Below are 25,239 nucleotides of genomic sequence, written 5' to 3'. Positions count from 1 at the left end.
TATAAATTTTATTGGGATAAACAATGTTGTCTTATGTGGTATGGGGGAAATTATTAAAAATGCACTCAAAGATAAGACTTGTATAACAAGTACTAAAAATAGGATTTGATGACATAATTATTTCTCCATGCAGAAAAAATATTTTTATCTAATATAGAACATATACCCATTGGATGCTGTCTATTATTCTCATTGAAATATTTGATTTGCACATTTTATTTTACCTGTGTTTATTTTTTTTATCATATTAAATGGTGCTCTGTTAAAGAGCGTAATTATTTGTATAGGGAAGAAACCATTTCAAATTTAATTTAATGCCATCATACTTACAGTCAAATAATAAACATAAAATTATATTTTGTTAACATTTTACATTTTGCTGAGGAATCAAGATAAATCTACAAATGAATTTCTTAACCAAACTCAGAGTATACTTTTCTTTTAAACCATGAATTCTGTGCTATCAGTTTTAATAACTTATCACAATGTATGGTCTTTGAGTGTACAAAACACAAAAATATCTTGACATATAATTAGAATATCAAATTAATCATTGTCTCAAACTTCATTCTAGCACTCATATCAAATGATAAATGACAGCAGTTGGCAGATATGACACATTTAGCAGCATATATAAAAAGCGAAAATTTATTGTGAAATGAGATTACATACTATGTTTAATCATCATGTTTTTGGAAAATAAAATACAATCTTGAATTCCAAATTCCATCCCATCTTATCCATATGAAGCACAAAGATTAAGTAGGTCATATGTCACTGGCTTTACAAAAATTTTAATTTTTAGTTTCTTTTTCTTTTTATGCCACATGAGCAATTTTGCATTTTAAATGCTCCATAAAGAAACTATTTATTTCAAGAAAGTAAAGATTTTGAAGCAAAGAAAATATCCATAAAAAGTATCTATGGTTAAACATAGCCCACATTCACCTTTTAACATTTTCACTGGAGGTTTAAACTTTTGTAAGTGGAAAGTGAATGTGAAAATGTCAGTGCTCAATCATGTCAGACTCTTTGTGACCCCATGGACTGTAGCCCACCAAACACCTCTGTCCATGGAATTCTCCAGGCAAGAATACTGGGTAGCCATTCCCTTCTCCAGGGGATCTTCCCAACCCAGGGATCGAACCCAGGTATCCTGCATTGCAGGCAGATTCTTTACTACTGAGCCACCAGGGAAGTGGGATATGTATTAAATCTTTCCTCATTACTGATTAAATTATTAGATAGTCCTGTCATTCAGTTCAGTTCAGTCATTCAGTCATGTCTGACTCTTTGTGACCCCATGAACTGCAGATAATCCTGTATGTTGAACTTAATAAGCATTGTGCAGTGTGCCAGGATAGTGTACTAAAATAGGGGGAAATTTACAAAATAGCTAAAAAGTTCTTTATACCCTCAAGCTTCTCACAGACTAGTGTGAACAAAAAAATTAAAAAGTGGCAGAATGTAGTGTTATGACAAAATGTGTTCATATCTGAGCATGTAAAGAAAGATCATTGTTGGGTTCAATGCTGGATTCCATAAATGACTTTCCAAAGGTAATTAAGGTCTGCACAAAGCCTGGAAAAATAAGAAGTAAGTGAGCTAGGCAAGAAGAGCTAGAGATTTAAGGAAGAATAGTTAAAGTAGCATCATATATGTAGAAATTTAATACATGTTCATGTGACCATTTCCTGAGTTGAGGCAAACAGTGATAAGAAATAAGGGTGGAGATCTGTTATTGTAGAGCATGTATGTGCTACACTGTGCAGAAATGAGAAATATTCAAAATTGTATTTCTTACCATTGAAAAACATTCATAGTTTAATAGTACTGTTCAGGTTTTATTGTGAATAAAATGAAAATGTGTATCTTCCTGGATAATAGAAGCAAACTTGAAAATTAATAAATTCTTGTATATACCTAGCCACATTCACATAGTAATTATACACTGTGCCTTTTAAATCCATTATGAAGATGATATTTGGGGAAAAGGCTAATTTTTGTAATTCTCTAGATTGGGATTTTCTAACACTTTCAACTTAAAAGAGAGAGAATATAGCTATTGTTATGTAGTAACTTCAAGTCAGTACATTCAATAAAAATATTCAATTACTATGTTGTACACCTGAAACTAATATAATACTGTAAACCAACTATACTTCATTTATATAAATAAATACAAGAGTGAGAAGGCACTCATGACCTAGCTAGAAGGTCACTGGCCACTACAGACAAAACCACTGCTGGGCCAAGTACAGGGACCTATGCACAGCCACCCACCTCATCAGCTAAACAGGTCATAGGGAAGAGGCTCACCAAAGAGCCAGATTGTGGAGAACAGACCTTTAGAGGGACTGCCTGCAACTGACAAAACTTCTGTAAGGGCCAGACCCCCAGAGGCCTCAAACCTATGGTCACTGTTCCAGAAAGGCCAGTACAACCTGCGGACACTCCATGAGGATCTGAGCCTTGAAGACAGGTCTCCCAGAGGGCCAGATCAAATGGAACCTAATTAATGCCAAAAAGCTCGGTCAAAAGAGTTAAACTTCTCAGAGGACCATGCCATTTGGGATGGGACTTTGGCAGAACATGGTGGCCTAGATATCTGAAAGTCTAAACCACCCAAGACTTCTAGTGATAAAAATTCTAGAGATGGGACATCCAATGAATCTATCCATGAAAGATGAAAAATCAAAGGATTGTGCTGTGGAGTTCAAGGCCACCTGAGAAATTGTCTTCTGTAGTGTCAGACCAAACAGGAGAGGACCACTGAAGAAGTAGGCCATGGAAAACAGGATCACCAGGCTAGACCCTGGAAAATGAGGGAGAACCTGGCTGTAAAGGGGGTGTTATGAAAGGGCAGTGAGGGAGACAGGACCTCACCCTGGCTCCCTGGTACCATCTGTGCCTCCTCCTCCTGCCCCTGGCCATTGGTGGCTAATGAGACCAAGAAAAGCTGGAACACAGGGTGGATACCAATAGAGGGAGGAGATGGGAAGATAACCTCATCCTCTGCCTGTGACTCCACCCAAGGAGGAGGGAGGAGTTACCCAGGGGAAGTAAACTTGGCAGTGTATTAAGATATCTCAATACCTAAATAGCCAGATTTCCCAGACTTCCCTTGTGGCTCAGCTGGTAAAGAATAGGCCTTTAACCCAGGAGACTTGGGTTCAATCCCAGGGTTGGGAAGATCCCCAGGTATTCTGGCCTGGGTCACAAAGAGCTGGATATGACTGAGCAACTTTCACTTTAATGGTACCCTAAAGGCAAAATGTTTGAACTTGATCAAGAGACCAAAATAAATAAAAATAAAAGTTTCTGCATATATCTCCTTATATTATGTTTCAAAAATATGATCTCCTTTATTCTTTAAAGTATTTAAGATTATGATTCATTAACTTCTTTTATTAACCTAATGTATTCATTGCTAGAAAACTATTTAATATATATAATTTTAATGTATAAAACTCTCTTGCCACAATTCAACTCTCTTGCTAGAAGCATAATTGACTTCATTCTCTATTGTAATATCTTAATTAAAGTTCATGCTACTGCAGTTTAAATTTTTAAAGCTTAAGAATAAAAAATAACACCTAAAATTAAAATTCACTGAAGTCTTTTGACATTTTCAAGTAAATTTTTTCAATAAACATGTGTGATGAGTAGCTAAAATAGAATAGTAAATAGTGTAAACATTATTCTGTATGTGAACTGTTTAAAAGGGACACAGAATATATATAGGTCACATGTAATATGTGCAAAAAAATTTCAAATTTTATGTTTCATCTTGTTTTAATACACAGCATTATCAGTAATTCTTATTTTTGTAATGCTCTTTTACACTAAATTCTATATGGTCATATGTGTTTAACTATTATGAAATTAGTTTGTGGTTTAGATATAAAGTAAATCTCTAAAATGTATATAGTTTATATCTCCAGGGCACATAAGCATATTTTTACCTTAAGGTTAGTGCTTTAATTCTGTAATTCTTTCTCATTACAATTTTTTCATAATTTTCTAGAGTGACAGAAATCCGTGTAGAATGTTTAGCACTGTGACTGACACAAAGAAATCGCTCACTACATGTTACATGGTAGTAGTACTGCTATTATAACAAACTTTTTTATCTCTGAATTAAAATTTAAAATTGATTTAATAAAAAAATTTCTAAAACAGAGACTTCTATCTCTGTAATTTCTTAATTACTTAGTCATACACATCAGTAGTCATTATGGCATAATAGTTACTTTGTGTTTGAAGTGGTTTTCAAAACTTTTAATTTTTATAGTAATTTCTGGTTGTTAAATTGGATTATTGACACATACTGAAATTATTCAGTATCCATTGAAATTCTCCCAGATGTTAAACTAACCAATTCATATAATATATAAAATGTGAAAGGAATAAAATGTAAAAGGAGTCCGTTGTACAAAATAACTGTTAGCAAAAACTAGAATATATTTTGAATACTGATTGGCATATCTGGAAAGACAAAAGAGTATTTTGATTGTGTGCTCCACAGAATACAGATATTACCAGTTTTGTCCAGACCAGATTTTGGAAGATGATTCTTTGGCTATTCAACTTAGTATGCACTACTGTTTTTTTTCAAACGTATTGTTTCACAGAACACTATTATAATAATTTGTTTTTAAAAACCTTAAGAAACCCATGGAAACAAAGTTCTATGAAACAAATTTTGAGAAACAGTGACAATAAATTCAAGTGTATGATAGTAATGAGGAAAAGTAAAAATATATGCATCTAGATTTTAATGGGGAAAATTTGGCACAGAAATTTAATACCTTGCAGCTTCAACTTCAAAAAGTTTAAAAGTATTGCTGATAAATGGTTAAGAGCTCTGAAACTAAGTAAAACTTTGTGCAGGGACATCACCTTCCACAGTTTTAAAGTAAATGGGCTGAAGCAAGGCAACAGAAGTTTGTAACAAAAGAGAAAATCTGTGAAAATCACAGATGACTTATGTTTATCAATTATTCTGCACTGGATTTGCAATTGCAATGTGTATTCCAGGGCTTCACTCCAGTCTGATTCAGGATATGTTACTAGATCCAAGAATCCTATATTTTAACAAATTCTCCAGATTATTCTAATGCATGTGGTCTGGTATTGGCAGTTTGAAAAATACAGATAAAAGCACAAACATCATTAATAAATAAAGATCTCATAAATTCTAGTACACAATAACAATGTCTCAGGAAAGTTTAGAAGATAAAACAATTAGTGTAAAAAATGATTATATAAAGGGAGATGAAATGATAATGAGATTCAGATATTAGGATCATTCTGATGATGCATGCACAGATGTACATTTAGAAGACAGGCTCTGAAATTTCAAACCAAGTTTTCTGAACTTCACAATACACCAGTTGGCCTTGATAGCGTCATTGGCTGTGGTTAAAAAACAATAGTAACTACTCCTTTTGTAAAATGTTACATAGTGTTGCATGTGGTGTGGTAGGATTAATGAAACTTAACCTCCCAGGGGTCACTGGTGGTAAAGAACTCGCCTGCCAATGCAGGAGATTTAAAAGATGGAATTCAATCCCTGAGTCAGGAAGATCCCCTTGAAGAGGGCATGGCCACCCACTCCAATATTCTTGCCTGGAGAATCCCCTGGACAGAGGAGCTGGTAGGCTGCAGTTCATAGGGTCACAAAGAGTCGGACATGACTGAGCGACTGAACGTGCACAAGCCCAACGTACCCTGCCATACCCCAGAATCACGGAATCTGTGAGTATTACCCTGCAGAAAGATCTGCAGGTGTGGGTTATGCTTATGTGAATTATGCTTGAGGATTTGAACATAAGGAAATTGGGTCTACCTGGATAATCAAAGCTGATCTAATGATGTTGGCCTTTAGAAGCTGAGAAATTTCTCCAGCTAAAGTCACAGATGAATGAGGAAAGAAAATAGTAGAGTGATGAATTAAGAAGTCAGAGATTTCAAGTATGAGAAGGATTCATTGCACCAGTGACTAGCTCACAAATGTCGTGTTACTTGCAAGGAAGAGAGAAGCCTCTAGAAACTGTGGGCAATGGGTACTTTCCAGGGAGTCCTGATAAGGGCCTAACCGGCTGACGTTTTTATTTCAGCCATATGAAACTCTCTGCAGAGGACTAGCAGAGACCACCAGGACTTTTTAGCTACAGTTTTCTATGGTAGCCACAGAAAACTAATATTACATGGTAGAAGATTCCCATCACAAATCAATACCTGATGATATTCTGCAGTTTGATAACCAATCCCTCAATACTACTTGGTTGCCTAGTACCTTGTATTAATATTTTAAGTCAGGTACTCCCATGCATACATTTAAATTTCATGAAGGAATATGAATCCATTTTCACTGAGGCACAAAAGACAGAAATTTAATGTTGTATAGGTAGAAACAATGGACAGCCATGAAAATATTTTTGAGACTATTTCATGAAACTTGATAGTCAAACTAGAAAGTATGACAACATTATAATTCATCTTCCAAGTACCTACAATTTCAGTATACTAAGTACTTGCTGAAAGAATAAACTACCTTAAAATATCTTTATACTTTGATGAGCAGAGTTCAAGTTCTCTATTATGGAGCCTTTACTATAAATTTATTGTATTACTAGCCCCTTCAATATTGCCAAGATTACACTTAAAATTAAACCTTTGTTTTATAGTGTTTGAAAGTGTGAATTAAGTCGCCAAGTTAAAAGTATTCAGCTATTGTGAAATCACCTTCAAAAATAATGATTATTACTATTACAATGTAGGAAATTAAGTCATGGAATGCATCCTCCCCTGCTAGAGAAAGACAGTTCAGAAATAATATTAGGTAGAAAATTGTCTTCACAACTACTGTGATATGGCATTATTTAGGGCATCAAAAAGATAAAAATTATTTTTCCTTAATTGTTTGCTAGAGGGTGCTTTTCTCCCTAGGGTGGAAGCACTAGATGAAATTCTTAGCTTAAAACTCCCCCCCTCCATGCAAACTATTAAACTTCATACTAAATCAATCTATTTTATGTATGGTTTTTTTTTGCTAGTGTGCTCTTTGAACATATTTTGAATTACTATGTGCTTAGAAAGTAACCACCCTTGCTACTGTATTTGTATATCTTTTACCGTGATGCTAGATTTACTGTGGTATATTTTGGTTATGTGGTCCTGGGGATGTGAGCTGAATTTTGTCATGCTATTTCCATGGGTAAAAAAGATACCCTTCCCTAACTAGGTGAAATTTTGTTAAATCACATAAAGAAGAAATAGCAACTACATGACCTCAATATATAAACCCTTGAGATCACATTCCTAGAGGAGGAAATGGCAACCCACTCCAATAGTCTCACCTGGATAGTCTCATGGAGAGAGGAACCTGATGGGGTTCCATGGGGTTGCAAAGAGTTGGACAAAACTGAGTACATGCACATACATGAGAAAAGTTTATTTTTGCCTTCAGAATTTTTTTTTCATTTCAAAAAGAGAAAACAATGTAGAGTCTATGCATTTCTAACACCATCATCAGAGCCTGTGATATACCATTATCAAACAATCTTTGTATCGTGAAACATGAGTACCCATACTATGAGGGATAAAGGAATATAAAGATTATTAATGGCCTCAAACTTCTATTTTTTTTAAGGGTTCTTTGTTTTCCTCTTTCTGATTAAGGAATTATGGATCTGTGGAACTGGAAAGACTGGTTTAAAATGAAAAATGTCAACTCTTGACTCTTAATGGACTTTTCTCTTGATTCTAACTTGTGGAGAACCCAAATTACCAGTTTATTTTATGGCAGATAGGCAAAATACAGAGAATAGGCTGGAGTCTGTTATGCCTGAATGAATCTCAAATTAGGCCTAGATTCCTTTCACTGACACATTTTGTTCTCTTTTATTAAGGCTAAAACCTATAATGATGCCATGGTTTCATCTCCTAAGATTTAAGGAAAAACTTTTTGTCTGTCTGGGCGCATTGCAATGAAGCATTAAGGCATACTAAGTGTAGCTTTTTATTATGTATTGATGATTACTGAGAAGGTGAATCTTGGTATAAGATTTGATGTAACATGATGAGCTATATCTTCTGTCCTGGTGATTTTTCTTCTATTTTTACCGCTGAGAATTTTGGTTTTGTTACATTAAGTTGCGCAATGGTCTTTTTATATTACCATCACTTACCTTCATAGTATACTTTAAATCCATGAGCACTAACAGCAAAATCACTGGTCAAACGTAGTGAGAATACAGATTTGGTACTTGTTACTGGTGGTGGCAGATGGAATCCTGTTAACCTGAAACATAAATGGAATTAACTGTTAGTTATAGACATTTTACCTAATAGAACTAGAAGAGTATTAAAAATCATTTTTATAAAATCCCCAAGTTTTGTATAAGTGTGTATCAAATCCCCAAGTTTTGTATAAGTGTATAAGTGTGATTAATTTATGACATGTTGATTTGAACATGTCATTCATATAAAGTAATTACTATAATTATATATAAACATATTTATGTGTGTGTATTATTACTGTTTATCATATCTATTACATATATCATTTACATTAGGATATTGATCAATTCAAACTTTGGGAAATAAGTTGTGAGGCTATGGATTTTCTGTGTACATTTTAATTGCTAATTTTAACAACATTTAGAAGAGATTTTTATCAAATCATTTTCCTGATTGTTTAAAATATATATAAAGAGTGGGAAATATTTAGAGAAATTTGATATTAAAAACAGAAATGTGATCTAAATATGAAATTATGAAACTGAAATGTCCACAAATGAAAAGTGATTTTGTTTTAACAGATTCTAGGAGGTTATATTAAAACTAATAGTTGTGAATTATTTTTGGTTAATATTCATAATTTTGCATAACAAATATCTGTCTGATATTTTGCCCATAACTTACTAGTTGTTTTGCTAATAATTCATTGCATATAATTATAAGCTCAGTTATATAAAAGGTAATTTACAATTGACACTTTATAAACCAAAAAATAAAAATTAAAAATAAGAAAAAGCACATTCATGGGATGTAATTTTTCTAAAACTAATGAAGGTAAATTATTTTAAAAATTTTCTATGAATTGCCTTTTACATCACATTCTCATTTTTTATTCTTAATATAAGAGTAAGAATTGAAAATTTTATGCAATGGAATTATACTATTTCTTAATATACTTGCTATTTTGCCCAACATTATAGAGGTAAAATTAGTCTGTACTGAAATTACAATAAATTTTTATTTCTGAATAGCGTAAGTTCTTGTTTGTCTTTGGTTTATTTACTCTAAAAATTTACTAAGAACCCCAGAGATATTATGGGCTTGATCTATCAATATTTACTCTATTTAAGTTAAAACTGAGAAACATTTTAAAATGTACATTGATTATTTTAAAATATCCAGAATAAGCCCATTACATGTTGACATAAGTAATATCTTAATATTAAATAGCTTTTTTCCAAAGCAAAAAATGAGAATACATAGTACTCTATTTTTGCAAATCTCTTTAATATTTGGCCTATTAGTAGAAAATAGTGCAATTGTCATATCTTCTCCTTTATGGAATATTTTGCAATATGTTATTTTGTTTGATGGGTATGAAGTAATGTGATTTCACTTAGGTATTAAGTTTTAAAAGGGAAGAGTATTCTAGTAGCTTTTGTAGGTAAAAATGGTTGCTCTTCTTTGACACTACACAAAAGCTTGACAGTTACAATGTTGAATTCAAACTGGATCAATTCATTGTTTGTACTCTGTAAGGTTAAATTCCTTTGGTTCACCTTGCTATTGTAGTAGATTATATTTACTCATGTATTTTTAACTTTATGTATACATTGGTCATTTGAAATACAGTGGTTCACTGAGTTAGAGATCTTCCAAGTATTGATATATATTGATCTATTTCATTATAAAATATTTAAAAATCACCTTTATTTTTATTTCTATCGAACTAACCAGAAAAATCTTTAAATTTGGTGACGTTCTAAAGCTTATAGTTGTGGACTGAAGTTTTCTAAAATTTTAAGATTCCATTTGAAAACTCAGATTTCATCATTGACAGCAAATCTGCCAGTTGTTTTTCTTGAAGTAACAAGTGAGGCTCTTTTTCTTTTTTTGGAGGGCAAGGGGGAAATAAATAACAAATGCCTAAGTGTAACTAACCATAGTTTGCCTGTTAGTCATTCTTTCAAATAAAAATGTTGTTCCATGAAAAATGTGGTTAAGTCTGCTGACAGCTCAAACTGTTTTTCCTTCAGCCAACCATCATGTTTTGGTAGGCATAAGAAAGTTTTGTTTTTTTCATTTTTTTTTCCATTTTGTCACACAAGTTGTTAAAAAGAGGAGTGTTACAGGATGGACATTTAATAAAATAATTAGTTATAACTTTAACAGGAGGATTATTAGGAAAAACTAGGTTTCTTTTCTATTTTTTGCACTACAAGTATGCGGCAGTAAAGAATACAATGACTAATGACTACTAATACAGTTTGAAGTCACTGATTTGTGTTCATGCACCAGCAGTTTTATACCCACCATTACTTTTGTACATGAGGGCAAATGTCAACATAGACAAAAAAAGTAAAAAATGCCTCAGTAATATTATGGGGCTTCCCTCGTGGCTCACATGGTAAAGAATTTGCCTGCAATGCGGGAGACCTGGGTTTAATCCCTGGGTCAGGAAGATACCCTGGAGAAGGGAATGGCTACCCACTCTAATATTCTTGCCTGGAGATCTCCATGAACAGAGGAGCCTGAATGGGATATGACTGAGCAACTAACACTTTCACTTTTCTTTTGAAAGTATTATAGAAATAGTTTTGATCTTATGGACTCCCTGAAAATGTCTGTTTTCAAGGATACATGGTTCACATTTTGAGAACCACTATTATATAGGAATCTATTGCAATAAATATACCACAGTTAATTGATTCACTCACTGTTAATGAACATTTGGGTTCTATGTACTTTATTCAGTAGGTCTTCATCAACAGCGTTATGAAAGTCCACTTTTGGGATTTTCTTGCAGTCCAGTGGTTAAGACTTGGTGGTTCTGCTTCTGGGGAAGTGGGTTTGATCCCCGGTCAGGAAATAAGATTCTGCGCCCCGATCTGTGCAGCCAAATTTTTTTTTTTTAATGCAAAAGAATCCACTCTTGAACACTTACATAGCAGTTTCTCTAGATCATATAAGCATTGGCTTTATTTTTTTCTCTTTTTGCTGCATAAACTATACTCCACAAGGGACTTATTTGAACTTTTTTCTAAACTCCTTTGTGATTTCCTCTTTGTTCTGTGATTAGAAATACATCTCTTAAATTTTAAACATATGGGTTGCTTTAGTTATATATATATATATATATTTACCAATGTGTTTCTCATTTGTATTACAGTCAAATAACATTTTCTGTATGAATTTAATCCTTTAAAATTCATTCAAATTTTCTTTATGGTCAAATATTGGGACTTTTGATTAGGTACTTAGTTTTATTATAAAGGACAGCATATTATTTTCCTATTCCTAGTTCAAGTTAACACATACTTAACACATTGTTATCTCACAATGTGTCTAGGTAGGTGTAAATTAACTGATTCTCTGCTTAGAGTCTCACAAGGGTGAAATCATAGTGTCAACTTGAATGCTTTGCTTTCTGAAAACTCTGAAGTTATGCCTGCTTCCATTCCCAAATTCAGAGGGCTGTTGCCAGAATTTAGTTTCATGAAGTTGTAGAACTAAGGACTTTATTTCCTTGCTGGCTGTTGGCTTGGGGTCATTCCCAGCTTTTAGAAATTGCGAGCATTTCTTGGTTTGTGGCTCCCTTCATCCATCTCCAGAGTGAGAAATGGCAGTCCAGGTTCTTATTCTTCAAATTCTTTAGTTTCTCTTTCAGCATCATCTTTCTGCCGCTCCCTCTTCTGTCTCCAGATGGAGGAAGTTTTCTGACTCTTCTGCATCTAGTTGGAGAGTTCTCTGCTTTTAAATGCTCATGTAATTAGATTTGTATCCAAATTGGTAATTCAAATATCTTCCTGTTATAATATCTGTAATCTTAATTCCATTCTTAAAGCTTCTTTCATCTTGTGATATAGCATATTCATAGGTTCTGAGGGGACATTATTCTGAGATCATTTTTCTGCCTGTCATAATAGGTATATATCAGGGGCTAGTTGCAGTATTCAGTATATCTTTTGGATAAATTTGTTAATCTTATTCAGATCATCTCTGTGCTGACTATTTATAAATGCTGTTACTAGACCCTGAAAGAGATATGCTTAAATCTCCCAATATGACTACAAGTTTTTATATTTTTCTTTGTAGCTATGTTCATTTCAAAATATATTTTGGGGGATCCATTATTAGGTATATGGAAGTTTAAATTATTATTATATTTCTCAGTGAACTAGATATTTTGTTGTCACTCTGTTTCTGAAATGAGTTGATCTTAAAATTTATTTTATTTAATAGTAATAAATCTACAACTTTCTTTTATTAGAATTGGGCGGGAACACCTTTTTACCCTCAGGCTTTTGGTATTCTCATTCTTAAAACAATATATCATTTATAATCAGAATATACTTGATTAATACTTTTATAAAATAATATACTTTTATAATCTAATCTTGTTTTTTGATAATAAATATGTTCAATGAACTACACTATCCATACAGATGGTTATACAAGACAGAAGTATATATGCTACTGAATTATCACTGATTATACATGTTTCAAATTAAGAAATAAAACACTGCAAACAATACTGAGTATCAGGTTGTGCCCCCTGTGACTCAGTACTATCTCCCTCCCAAGGATACCAACCACTACCTGACTTCTGATGAAACAAACCAGTTTTCTGGGTCTTAAATCTTTTATCTAAGTGAAATCATATAATTATTTTATCTCTGGCTTCTTTGACTCAACATTACCTTTTTATTATTGTAGCAGTAGTATGAAACTTAACTTTAATTGCTATATAGATTCCATTTTATGAATATACTTTATCCATTCTAATGTTGGTGGACTTTTTTTTATCCAGTTTGGTCTTTATTAAATAATATTGCCATACACATGTATTACATGTTTTGTAAGCATTTATGTGTATTTCTCTTGGGAATATATATAGTACTACAATTTCTGGGTAATTTAGTGATTAGTTAGTTGTTAACTAATTTTCTATAGTTTTTCAACATTATTTCTTAGTTTAAAGATGTAAAAATAAAGTATTCTACACTTTAAATGCTCAGAGTGTCTTTCAGAAAAGGAAGAAAGATTGTCAGGGAAAACAAAAGGCAAATGATTTTGCAACAACAAAGTCTGAAAACATATTTTGCCTTATAATCAGACTTTATGAGAGTATATATGATATTATACTATGAATTATGGCCCTCCAAAATTGCCTGGGCTTTAATCCCTGGAATATTTAAATATGTCCCCTTATATGACAAAAGGAACTTTATAGATGTGATTAAGTTAAAATCTTAATAATAGGAAATTACCCTAGGTTATCTGGATGGACCAAAGTATTCACAAGTATCGTTATCAAAGGAAGGTAGGAGGATCAAAGAGAGAGTAGGAGAGGAGACAGTGAAAGCAGAGCTTAGAGTGATGCAGTTTCTGACTGTGAAGCTAGAACAGGCACACAAGCCAAAGAAGGACGAGCAGCTTCTACAAGCTAGAAAAGCTAAGGAACAGATTTTCTCCTAGAGGCTCCATAAGAAATGCAGACCTGCTGACTCCTTGAGTTCACGGTAAAATTCACTTTGAACTTCAGTTCTCCAGACTGCAAAATAGTGAATTTCTGTTGCTTAAACTACTAAGTTTGCAGTAATTTGTTGCATCAATAATAGGAAAACAATGCATAACTCTATTTCGGGGCTTTGAAATAAGCATTTTTAAATGTAACTAAAATATTAACTTACTCTACAAATGAAAATACAGGTCCTATGGAACCTAGTGACCACTGTAAGTTACAGAGACGCCTATGACATCATATAAAATAAGTAGATACAGAACCTATTGATGCAGCATTTATTTGAATATAATGTTTTAAAAACCTCTCTCTGTAGGTAAAACATGCAATTTTATCAGAGGGCAAAAGTGACTGGGATATATTAAACAACATGGTCAAGTTCACAATAGAACCAGGTCCAAGAATATTGCATGTTTTTGTGTCCCATTTTTTAGTGAACACCCTGTTCATTGTCCCATTTTCCTTGGCACATGAATTAAATCTAAATAGTAAATATTTGAACTATGAATGCACATACACACATTATTTTACATGCAGATTTTTATTCATCTTCAGATACGTTAAGTAATCCAATAATTTAGACAATATTTAGAACATTTATCATTAAAGTTTCCATGATAGAGAAGAACAATATGAAGATTTTTTCCCATTTATGAAAAGCAAGTTTTCTGAAATTATCTTTAAATACTCAGCATATAGTGGCATGTTGCATAAGGAGAGACTAAGTCTTCTTTTTCATCTCAGTAAGTGAGGAAAGATGTGTTTTTAAATTTATTTTCTGGATAGTTGTACCATTATGAGGATTTCCAGTAACTTGTTTTACTCCCTTCTGTGATACATTGCATGATTGATTTGAAAACAAACTTTCAGTTATGAATCCCATTAGTTACTTTTCTTTACAAGACTTCATTTTATAATTTAATATTTATGTGTGATTAGTTATTATGCATCTCTCTTTCTCCTTGGGCAAAAACTTCCTGAAGGCAGTGCTTGGTACTCAATAGTTTATCACTAGTGCTTTGTGAAAGGATTGCATGTTAAGAGGCTCACTTGCTTGGTTAAACTAATGAACTGGAATGATAGGAGAATGTGAAAACATTATAATATTTTCCTTTTCAATCCAATAATTGTGTTCTTGGAACAGTGTTTTAAAGAATCATAAGGCTGTAAAGAAATATCGATTGTTAAGAAAATTCAAGTGGTCTATTTAGACTGTTATTCAGAGTTATTTTTTATTATGTTATTAATATCAAGAGTTACAGGGAAACTATATATTTTATGTAAATATGTTTGGAACATCTTTTAGGAAATAACTATGTAATTTAAAAACACTTTTCAGGTGAAGCTAATATGATTTATATCAAATATAAATTATGAATTATATGTGTTAATATACATGTATTTTAAGCATATATAAAAGTACATTTTCTATGTACTATAAGTATATACTGTTTTATGGATAAGTATATTTTCCATGGAATTCAGATATTTGAGAAACAGTTTTAATATATTGTTTTATTACTTTGTCAATTATATTCCCTTCTTATTGATATATAATAAGGTTACCTAGTGAGTGACATTTTATGTTCCTTTGAAAAGAATACTAAAGTGTAGTTTTGTTTTCCCTGAATTGAAACGGAAGAAATCACAGCTCAGAATTGATCAGTAAACTGTTTAAATCAAGATAACTGATAGGCAGTGGAGCGAAGATAGGCCCGTAACTCCCATCTCCAGTCTATTTCTCTTTCCCTATAATTTTCCCATAGGGAAAATGACTTTTCCACGAGGGCAAAATGAATATGTAATTCTTTTTTTTTTCTCCACAGTGCCCATATAAGTTTCTTAACAAATATTTGGAATAGATAAAAACATGATTTTACCCATATAGTAGCTTTAAGTAATTGAGGCTGATAAAAACTGTATAATAATCTTTCAGTCATTAAATTAAATGCCAGGAAAGTAATGGGGGATCACCATCTGTATATCTTAAAACCTTTATGGCAAAGATTATTAGTGGTTAGCAAAGATATTTCCCTATTAGGAAAACTAAATAAGATTCGCAAACACATATGTCAGGGTTAAGTCCTTGAATTATGCAATGTAAGTTTCTTTCAGATATGATTTTTTATAAAAGTTAAAATTTGAGGAACGGCCAATTAAGTGTTGAAATACGTTAATATTGCTACATAGCTACTTTGTGGTATGCTATCACAACAATATTGTCTCTCACCATAAACTTTATGTTTAAAACTGCAAGTAAACTCAGATTCAAGAACAATAATTTCCCTTTCATTCATCTAGTTTCATGAAAAAATCATAGCATTTCCTCTATTTCACATTTGTATTTGGTGAATGTTTTGTCTTGAACTACTTTATAGCCATTGTTCCACTAAATTCTCTCATTTGACAGAATGGCAGAATGTGTTGGCTGTTTTTTATCTCACTCTTAACAGTTTCTAATGTGTAACCCCTATTCTACCTTTCCTCTAATCCCACATGCACCCCTAATCATATTTTAGCCTTTTGTTACTTACCAGGCAAAACACTCATCAGAAACTGTGGAATATTCTAAAATTCACACACTTAAAGCAAGAAGTCCTATCACTTCTAATGCCTGCTTTTAGATGAAAACATTATTTAAGCATTTCCTCTTAAAAGATTCAGAAACATTAATGATATTTCATACTTTAATGAGTTAGTACTAACAGAGAGAATGAAATGACTAACTTGTAACTTTACATTAATGACTCTAATGAAAAGTACTAAAATAATTATTTGGTAATTTATGCAAAACTGATAGAAATTTAAATTACCAGAAAGTCTATTAAAATGTCAATGCATATGCTTCTTAAATAATTGGTGGCTTGTATACAATTTTCTTAAATTAATGACAATGAAAATGCCATTTTACAGATTAATATAAAGGAAACCTTTGAAACATCAAGATTGGGTGATAAAGATGATACCTGTATCATTATCTAAATGTATTTATCAACTTTTAACAGTAAGATCTTATTATTTCTGGGAGAATTGAGCATGAAGTATGATTAGATCTACACTATCTTTAAAAATGTAATTAAAGTCAAATGTAAACATTGACTATATATATATGTATGTAGTTCCTATCAACTGATTATAGTATTTCAAACTTGCTCTAGTTAAAAGAATTAATATAAAAGTCACAGTTTTAATTAAATGGCTATTAGCATATTACTACATATAGTGAGATAGAAGGAAAACAGACATGACGAGTGTAAAAAGAGGGAGAGGGAGAGAGAAAGCCCTATATTTAAAAATTGGTAATGTTAACAAAATCCCAGGATTTTCTGATTTTTAAGTAAGAGAATTCACATGAGTGGCCTGCTGTATTTTTTGGAGCCTAAGAAATAGCTACTAAATGTTAATTTCATTAGTGCTATGGCTCAAAGTTCATTGTGCTTTCATCTGCACTCAACAGCATACTGAGGCTAAGATAAATGATACGATAAAACCAGCATTCCCATGGTGATTTCTCATTACTAGCAGTAAGACTTTTGGATTTGAATTATCTTACACTTTTACTTTGGTTATACAGTTCTTACAAGTGATCCAGGTAATATATAGGGAATTCTTGGCTGAAACAGAGATAAGGAAAACCACAGAACAAATAAATCTTTAATGACTGTTCTGTGAGAATAAATCATGCACACCCTATTGACACTGGGGTACATGAAGTATAACACCATAATTCATGGTTATGTCAAGATGAAAATAATTGTAATAGAAGAGGAAAAGATGGCCAAGGCAATATTTGAGTGATTACATCATTTGTTGAGAGTGAATGAGCTGTAGCTTCTATCAAATATAAAATTCCCCAAAAAGGCATCATGTATGAGAAACACAAATTCACAGTATTGGAAACATATGCTAGGTACAGACTTAGATACGGAATGGATATAGATATATACAGATGGGTAAGAATTAGGATATAGATATGACTTTGAACAACAAAGATATAGATAGAAGAATAGGCAACCAACATTCATTTTTACTCTCTATTCTTTCCATTAAATGAAGTGCCTGTAACACTTGCTTGAATACCTCTCTAGGCCAACAGTATTCTCTCTATTAGATTTTGTCAATGAAGACAGTTCCATAAGACAGGATGTGAATTACAAGTGTAAGCCACTATTCCATGAAGTAAATGATTTTTTCCCATCAAAAACATAGCTTGAGCATATCTTCAACTCACTACATCTAGAGTCATTCCATTCACATCAAACACATTCTTTCCAGTGACTTTAGATTCTATCTTCAGGATCAACATTTTATCTAGAAACTATGAAGTTCATTATCAAGTATTTTCAATTTATTCTTTATCAGCTAGAAATACTGTAAAATACTGTAAAATTTCTATAATGTCCTCTCTTCCTCATTTTTATAATATGTTGTGTCATCTATTTTTAAAGCTATAAGTCACCATCATTCCAAAGGCAGTCCATTTGAACCATTGAGAAAAGTACAGAGAAATTATTCTGGGCAATTAATCAGTGTTAGACATTTAAATATATTTTACATTGTCCCTATCTTGCATAAACACCTGCAATTGTTAATGAATATTTTATTTCCAAAGTTTGAGGGTTTTAAAAAGAAGCAGTTGAAGTTAGTGATCATGAACCTGGATTCTAGAGTATACAACTAGATAACACATATTCTGTGGCTTGTGAGTAACTTAATATTGGGTAGATTACTTTATGCCAATAAATGAGGGAAAACATAAGGTGATACTAGGAGTTATCCGATTGCCATATTGTGAAGATTAAGTGGGCTAATGCTTGTGAAAATTTGGCACAGTGCCTAGCACATGGTAAGTATTATTTTTACCATAATTATTTTGATGATTAACCTACCCAGGCTCATCTAATTAGCATCAATACATTAAATAATAACACTGGGGCTGGATTCATGGAATAAATCACAGTGTTGCCATTTGCTACTGTGTGACATCTAGCAGGTTTCTTTCTTCCCCTTCTGTTTCCTATAGTGACTGAAAGTGAAAGTATTAGTTGCTTAGTAGTGTCGGACCCTTTGCGAGTCCATGAACTATAGCCCGGCAGGCTCCTGTGTCCATGGGATTTTCCAGGCAAGAATGCTGGAGTGGGCGGCCATTCCCTCCTCCAGGGATCTTTCCTGATCCAGGGATTGAACCTGGGTTTCCTGCACTGCAGACAGATTCTTTACCATCTGAACCCTCAGGGAAGCCCTCAGTTCAAAATCTGTCCCTTTCTTAGTCTCTTCAGTAAATTCTAGTCTTCTTGCTGTGTAACCCAAAAGCTCTATAGCTTTCCTTGATATCTATCTCACACATTTTCATGTGTCTAATAATTCAGTGGAATCTCTGTCTTCTAATGTTATAGTATATCCAAATTTGATGGTTCCTCACTACTTCCTCAGCTCCTTCCACAACCCAAGTTACCATCATTTACGCCCTCTCCCAGTATGTCTTCAACTCCATCACCAGAGTGATCTTTTGAAAATATATATTGATTCGTAGATGCCCAAAGTCTAACAATGATAAAAGCACTTATCACAATCTGTCTAATTTGTTTCCTTATTTATTGTCCATCTGTTCTTACTAGATTATAAGCACTACCAGGATGGAGAAATTGTTTGCCTCCACAATGCATGAATAGTGTCATAACAAAGAGGAGGCTCTCGTAATTTGAGAAGGGGAAGTAGATTTTTTTTTTTTTTTAATTTAAGACAAATTTTAGAATTATTACTGTTAAAGCACATATGTTCTCAGTATCTTTAACAAAATAGAGATGAACCAAAACATTTTTAAAGGTATGTTACAAGCACAGCTCATTTTATGGTGTTTTGCTTTATCGCACTTTGTAGATACTAGAAGTTTTGTTGTAATTCTGTGTCAAGGCAAATCTATTGGCCTCATTTTTTTCCAACAGCATTTGCTCCCTTTGTGTCTCCGTGTAAAATCTTGGTAATTCTCGCAATGTTTCAAACTTTTTAATCATTAATATGTTTTATGATGGTTAATGATCTTTTATGTTACTACTTCTACTTGCTGAAGGCTCAGAGGATGGTTAGGATTTTTTGCAACAAGTTATTTTAAAATTAAAGAGTGTATATTTTTTTAGGCAGAATGCTCTCATACAATTAATAGACTAGAGTGTAGTATAAACGTAACTCTTATATGTACTGGGAAACAAAATAATTCACGTGGCTTGCTTTATTGCAGCATTAGCTTTGTTGTAGTGAACTAGAACAAAATCCACAGTATCTCTGAGGTATGCTTGTGCTCTGGAATGGCTACAGTGTTTTACCACATAGAAATGTAGAGCAATCCAATAAAGAAAAATGTTGTGTATTCTAATTCTAATTGAATGTTATACATTAAAATAGAAAGCAAAGTATAAAAAGGTAGATTTCAATTCCAGATACTGATCTCTATTACCATAGTTGTTTAGTCTCTAGGTCTGTATAACTCTTTTGCAACCTCGTGGACTGTAACCCGCCAGGTTCCTCTATCCATAGGACTTCCCAGGCAAGAATACTGGAGTGGGTTGCCATTTCCTTTCCAGGGGATCTTCCCAATCCAGGGATTGAACTTGCATCTCCTGCATTGTGGGTAGATTATTTTATAGCTGAACCACTGGGAAAGCCCTCATTCCCATTAGCTCTGCTTAAATTTAGACCCTTATCTTCTCTTATCTAAACTCTTTTGATAGACTTAGGAGAAGTCCTTCTGCTTCTAGTTTTACATGCCTATAATCTTAAAGTCTTCTTCACAGGCATCCGAAAGTGACAATTCATGAATACTTGACCTTGGTACTTTCTTGCTTTGCTATTTATAATCCTTTAATAACTCATAATCACATACCAAATAAAGTCAATAAACACAGACTTGCTTGATGATCATTCATCTTTGCACCCAGCCTAGCTTTCTAGGTAGTGTTTATTCTCATTTAATACAATATAGTACATTCATTCTGACCACTTTGCAATAAACCACCACAAGGGAAAATAAAAAGGAAAAAACTAAAATAAACAAAAGAAGGCAAAAATAACTGGAAGGAGCCAGTTATTTATTGGTTGTTCGTCATCCCCAACCCCATACTTCCATACTCTGTTCAGACTTCTGCGACAGGAGCCTTCCTGACTAGTTCTGAATATTAGGAACCTCTGGTGAGAGAAGAAATGGGAAAGTGGCCTTCTTTCTTCCTTTCTCTTCTTTTGCTCCTGACAGCAACTGTGGAAATGGCTGCATTTCTCTGATGGTCACAGCTTTGATACTGAAAGCAATCCTTCCTTGGAGGACCTAGTAGTGGTCATGTGGTTCATCCTCTGTGGAATCAGCATGTTCCGAGTGGCCCACCTCCTTTACCCCAGTGCCCACCAAGTGCCGCCCCCTTCCATAGACCAGCATACTTCATTGCCCAGCAGTCGGTGTGTCCTGCATTCTGAATATCCCGACCTTCCCCAGTGTTTTCTTTCTTTTTTTTTTTTTGAGCTATAGTTCCTTCATATACTAAATAGCTTTTGAATTACTTCTCTTATTATCTTGTTTCATCTCTTTAGGCCTTTTAAAACTGTCTTCTTATGTTTAATTCCATTTGTGTTTCCAATTGTATCCTGTCTGATACAAAACAACTGGGAAAAGGGACTAGTCATAGGTAGAAAATTATTTTGTCATTTTTTTCACAAAAGATATTAGAGGAGGAAAGCATAAGATATTAAATAAATGCTTTATGTTCTATTACAGTTAATAAAAGATTAACTACCTTGTTGATCATAGAATTAGATCACTGTATTAACATTACTTTTCTTGGGTAAAAACAAATTTCCATATAAAATATCCTATCTCAAATGCAAAACTTTATATAGTCTTAACACAATTCTGAATAATTTTTTGCATCTAAACTCATTATAGTTCCTGAACCCTTGGATGCATGTTACTGCTGTAAATGTATTAAATCAAATGTGATATTACCACATGTACATATGTGGCTTAATTTAATTTTAGTTAACAAGGACAATTAAATTATCTTGAAACAAAAGCTTAAACATCTCTCTAAAATTAAAATATTTATATCAAAAAATACTTTATTTGGCTGCTTGCATTTCAAATCAGCAGAAGTATTTTAAGTAATGAAATAATGTTCAGTTCAGTCCAGTTCAGTCGCTCAGTCATGTCCAACTCTTTGCGACCCTATGGACCTCAGTATGTAAGGCCTCCCTGTCCATCACCAACTCCCGGAGTTTACCCAATCTTATGTCAATTGAGTCAGTGATGACATCCAAACATCTCATCCTCTGTCGTCCCCTTCTCCTCCTGCCTTCAATCTTTCCCAACATCAGGATCTTTTCAAATGAGTCAGCTCTTCCCATCAGGTGGCCAAAGTATTAGAGTTTCGGCTTCAACATCAGTCCTTCCAATGAACGCTCAGGACTGATCTCCTGTAGGATGGGCTGGTTGGATCTCCTTGCAGTCCAAGGGACTCTCAAGAGTCTTCTCCAACATAACAGTTCAAAAGAATCAATTCCTTGGTACTCAGCTTTCCTTATAGTCCAACTCTTACATTCATACATGCTGCTGCTTTTGCTGCTAAATCGCTTCAGAGGTGTCTGACTCTGTGTGACCCGATAGATGGCAGCCCACCAGGCTCCACCATCCCTGGGATTCTCCAGGCAAGAGCACTAGAGTGGGTGGCCATTTCCTCCTCCATCCATATATGACTACTGGAAAAACCACAGCCTTGACTAGACGGACCTTTGTTGGCAAAGTAATGTCTCTGCCTTTTAATATGCTGTCTAGGTTGGTCATAACTTTCCTTCCAAGGAGTAACCATCTTTTAATTTCATGGCTGCAGTCACCATCTGCAGTGGTTTTAGAGCCCCCAAAAAATAAAGTTAGCCACTGTTTCCATTGTTTCCACCTCTATTTGCCATGAAGTGATGGGACCAGATGCTATGACCTTAGGTTTCTGAATGTTGAGCTTTAAGAAAAATTTTTCACTCTCCTCTTTCACTTTCATCAAGAGGCTTTTTAGTTCTTCTTTACTTTCTGCCGTAAGGGTGGTGTCATCTGCATATCTGAGGTTATTGATATTTCTCCCAGCAATCTTGATTCCAGGTTGTGATTCCTCTAGCCCAGATTTCTCATGATGTACTCTGCATATAAGTTAAATAAGTAGGGTGACAATATACAGCCTTGATGTACTCCTTTTCCTATTTGGAACCACCAGTCTATTGTTCCATGTCCAGTTCTAACTGTTGCTTCCTGACCTGCATACAGGTTTCTCAAGAGGCAGGTCAGCTGGTCCAGTATTCCCATCTCTTTCAGAATTTTCCACAGTTTGTAGTGATCCACACAGTCAAAGGCTTTGGCATAGTCAATAAAGCAGAAATCGATGTTTTTCTGGAATTCTCTTGCTTTTTCGATGATCCAGCAGATGTTGGCAATTTGATCTCTGGTTCCTCTGCCTTTTCCAAAACCAGCTTGAGCATCTGGAAGTTCACGGTTCATGTTTTGCTGAAGCCTGGCTTGGAGAATTTTGAGCATTACTTTACTAGCGTGTGAGATGAGTGCAATTGTGCGGTAGTTTGAGCATTCTTTGGCATTGCCTTTCTTTGGGATTGGAATGAAAAGTGACCCTTTCCAGTCCTGTGGCTACGGCTGAGTTTTCCAAATTTGCTGGCATATTGAGTGCAGTGCTTTCACAGCATCATCTTTTAGGATTTGAAATAGCTCAACTGGAATTCTATCACCTCCACTAGCTTTGTTCGTAGTGATGCTTCCTAAAGGCCCACTTGACGTTAAATGCTACTTATTACTTATTTTCCACTATGAATCAAATGTTCAACATTTATCATCCTGTTGTTCCTCATAACCCATAAATCTATATATGACTTAATTTTTATTCTATCTTTCTAATAGAGAAATCAAAGGCCTACAGAGAGAAATGAATACTTGCTAAAAGTTACACAGTAAATGAAAAAGCCAGAAACCGAAGCCATGTTCTTTTTCATAGTTTATGTGGACTCTCAATTAGTTTTGCTAACTTTTTAATAAGTTGACAGTTTTTCCAAATTATACTGACATTAAAAGATAATGGGAATACTTAAACTTAATCCATGGATCTAGCAATAGAGTGTCACTTTGTCCTGAGTAACTTCAGTGAGGTGACAAATGAAATTTAGTGATTATTAGAGGAAATAGGAAAAGAGGAAATATAGAAAGCCCATATTGACTGTTATTTTAAGAAGCTTAACTGTGAAAGAAATATGAGTTACAGTTTGATTGACATTCACCTTGATAAAGGATAATCCTTTTAACAGAGTTGGGGAAGGAGAAAATGAGGTACTGAATACTAATATAAATACAAAGACAAAGTTATAGAAGCCAGTATTTTAATTTATCATCACAAATGTTTATTAAAAACTTTTTGTGCATGCCAGGTATTGAGTTAGTTTTACAAATTTAATCCATGAAACACTATGAAACAGCCTTTTTATATTCTGTTTTCTATCAGGTTTAGAGAGGTTAAGAGGTTGCCATCCTATTTGTTTGATGGAAGAACTAGAATTCAACACAGTTCTGTTTGACTTCAAAATACATGTTCTTGCTACTTGTCTAACACTACTACTGCCATGGTTTAAATATAATATGAAGAACAAGAAAAGGAAGACATTAAAACTTTAATATTAAAACAAAAACTACCTTCTTATCAAAAAATGTTAACCAGAAATAACCTTTAAAGAAGAGTCTATAGTAGAATTTAAAATTACATATAATACACTTAAAATATTACAAGTAGATAAATTAATATCTTGAAAATATTTAAGTGAAAATAGAGCAGTATAAAACTAATAAAACTTCCCCCAACTTTCAAATAAAATATTCTCAGTGATAACATGATAGTGTAGATTGGCAACAAATGTGTCATTATATTCTAGAAAGGAATTTCATGATAAAAATTAAATTGAACATTAAGTGAGAGCAGTGTTCCATGAATGCTCACTATCAGATACAGAAAAAGCAAACAGTTGGTAAATTCAAAATATTTCTCATCCTTCTTTTTCTTAGATAAGAAACACAGGCCCCTCAAATCAGAAAAGTCAACATTATCTCTAACATGTAGCTCCAAAGAGTTGTTCCGTCACAGTACCCTCTTCTGCATTCAGTGAAAAACAAAATCCCAGAAGAAAAACAGATAGGGAATTGGTCGGCTTCTTGGTAGATATCATCCAAGAAATAAAGTATTTTGTGGAAGGAGTATGATAGGAAGAAACATGGTAGTGTTGCTTTCTCATAAAATTAAACACCATGTTATTTATAGTAGTCCTTCTATGCTGTAATAAGAAAAGCATGTCAATGCTTGATAATAAAAACAAAATATTTTGTGTAAAATTAATTGTAATATTTATATATTTCAATTAAATTATGTATTTTAAAATAGTGTATTAAA

At 33.4% G+C, this 25,239-nt stretch overlaps 1 protein-coding gene across 5 annotated transcripts in view; it reads right to left on the bottom strand.

Annotated features, from left to right (window-relative positions):
• The window catches only part of CSMD3 (CUB and Sushi multiple domains 3), a 1,331,483-nt gene that overhangs the window by 1,120,366 nt on the left and 185,878 nt on the right, over positions 1-25,239 (bottom strand). For all 5 annotated transcript variants that reach the window (XM_070477231.1, XM_070477232.1, XM_070477233.1 and 2 more), the window contains exon 3: positions 8,196-8,308. In XM_070477231.1, coding sequence (XP_070333332.1) covers positions 8,196-8,308 — 113 coding nt within the window. The remainder of the gene's footprint in view (positions 1-8,195; positions 8,309-25,239) is intronic.

The sequence above is a fragment of the Odocoileus virginianus genome, chromosome 15 (assembly GCF_023699985.2).
Source record: "Odocoileus virginianus isolate 20LAN1187 ecotype Illinois chromosome 15, Ovbor_1.2, whole genome shotgun sequence".
NCBI lineage: Eukaryota > Metazoa > Chordata > Mammalia > Artiodactyla > Cervidae > Odocoileus > Odocoileus virginianus.
This window is presented reverse-complemented; position numbering and strand designations above follow the sequence as displayed.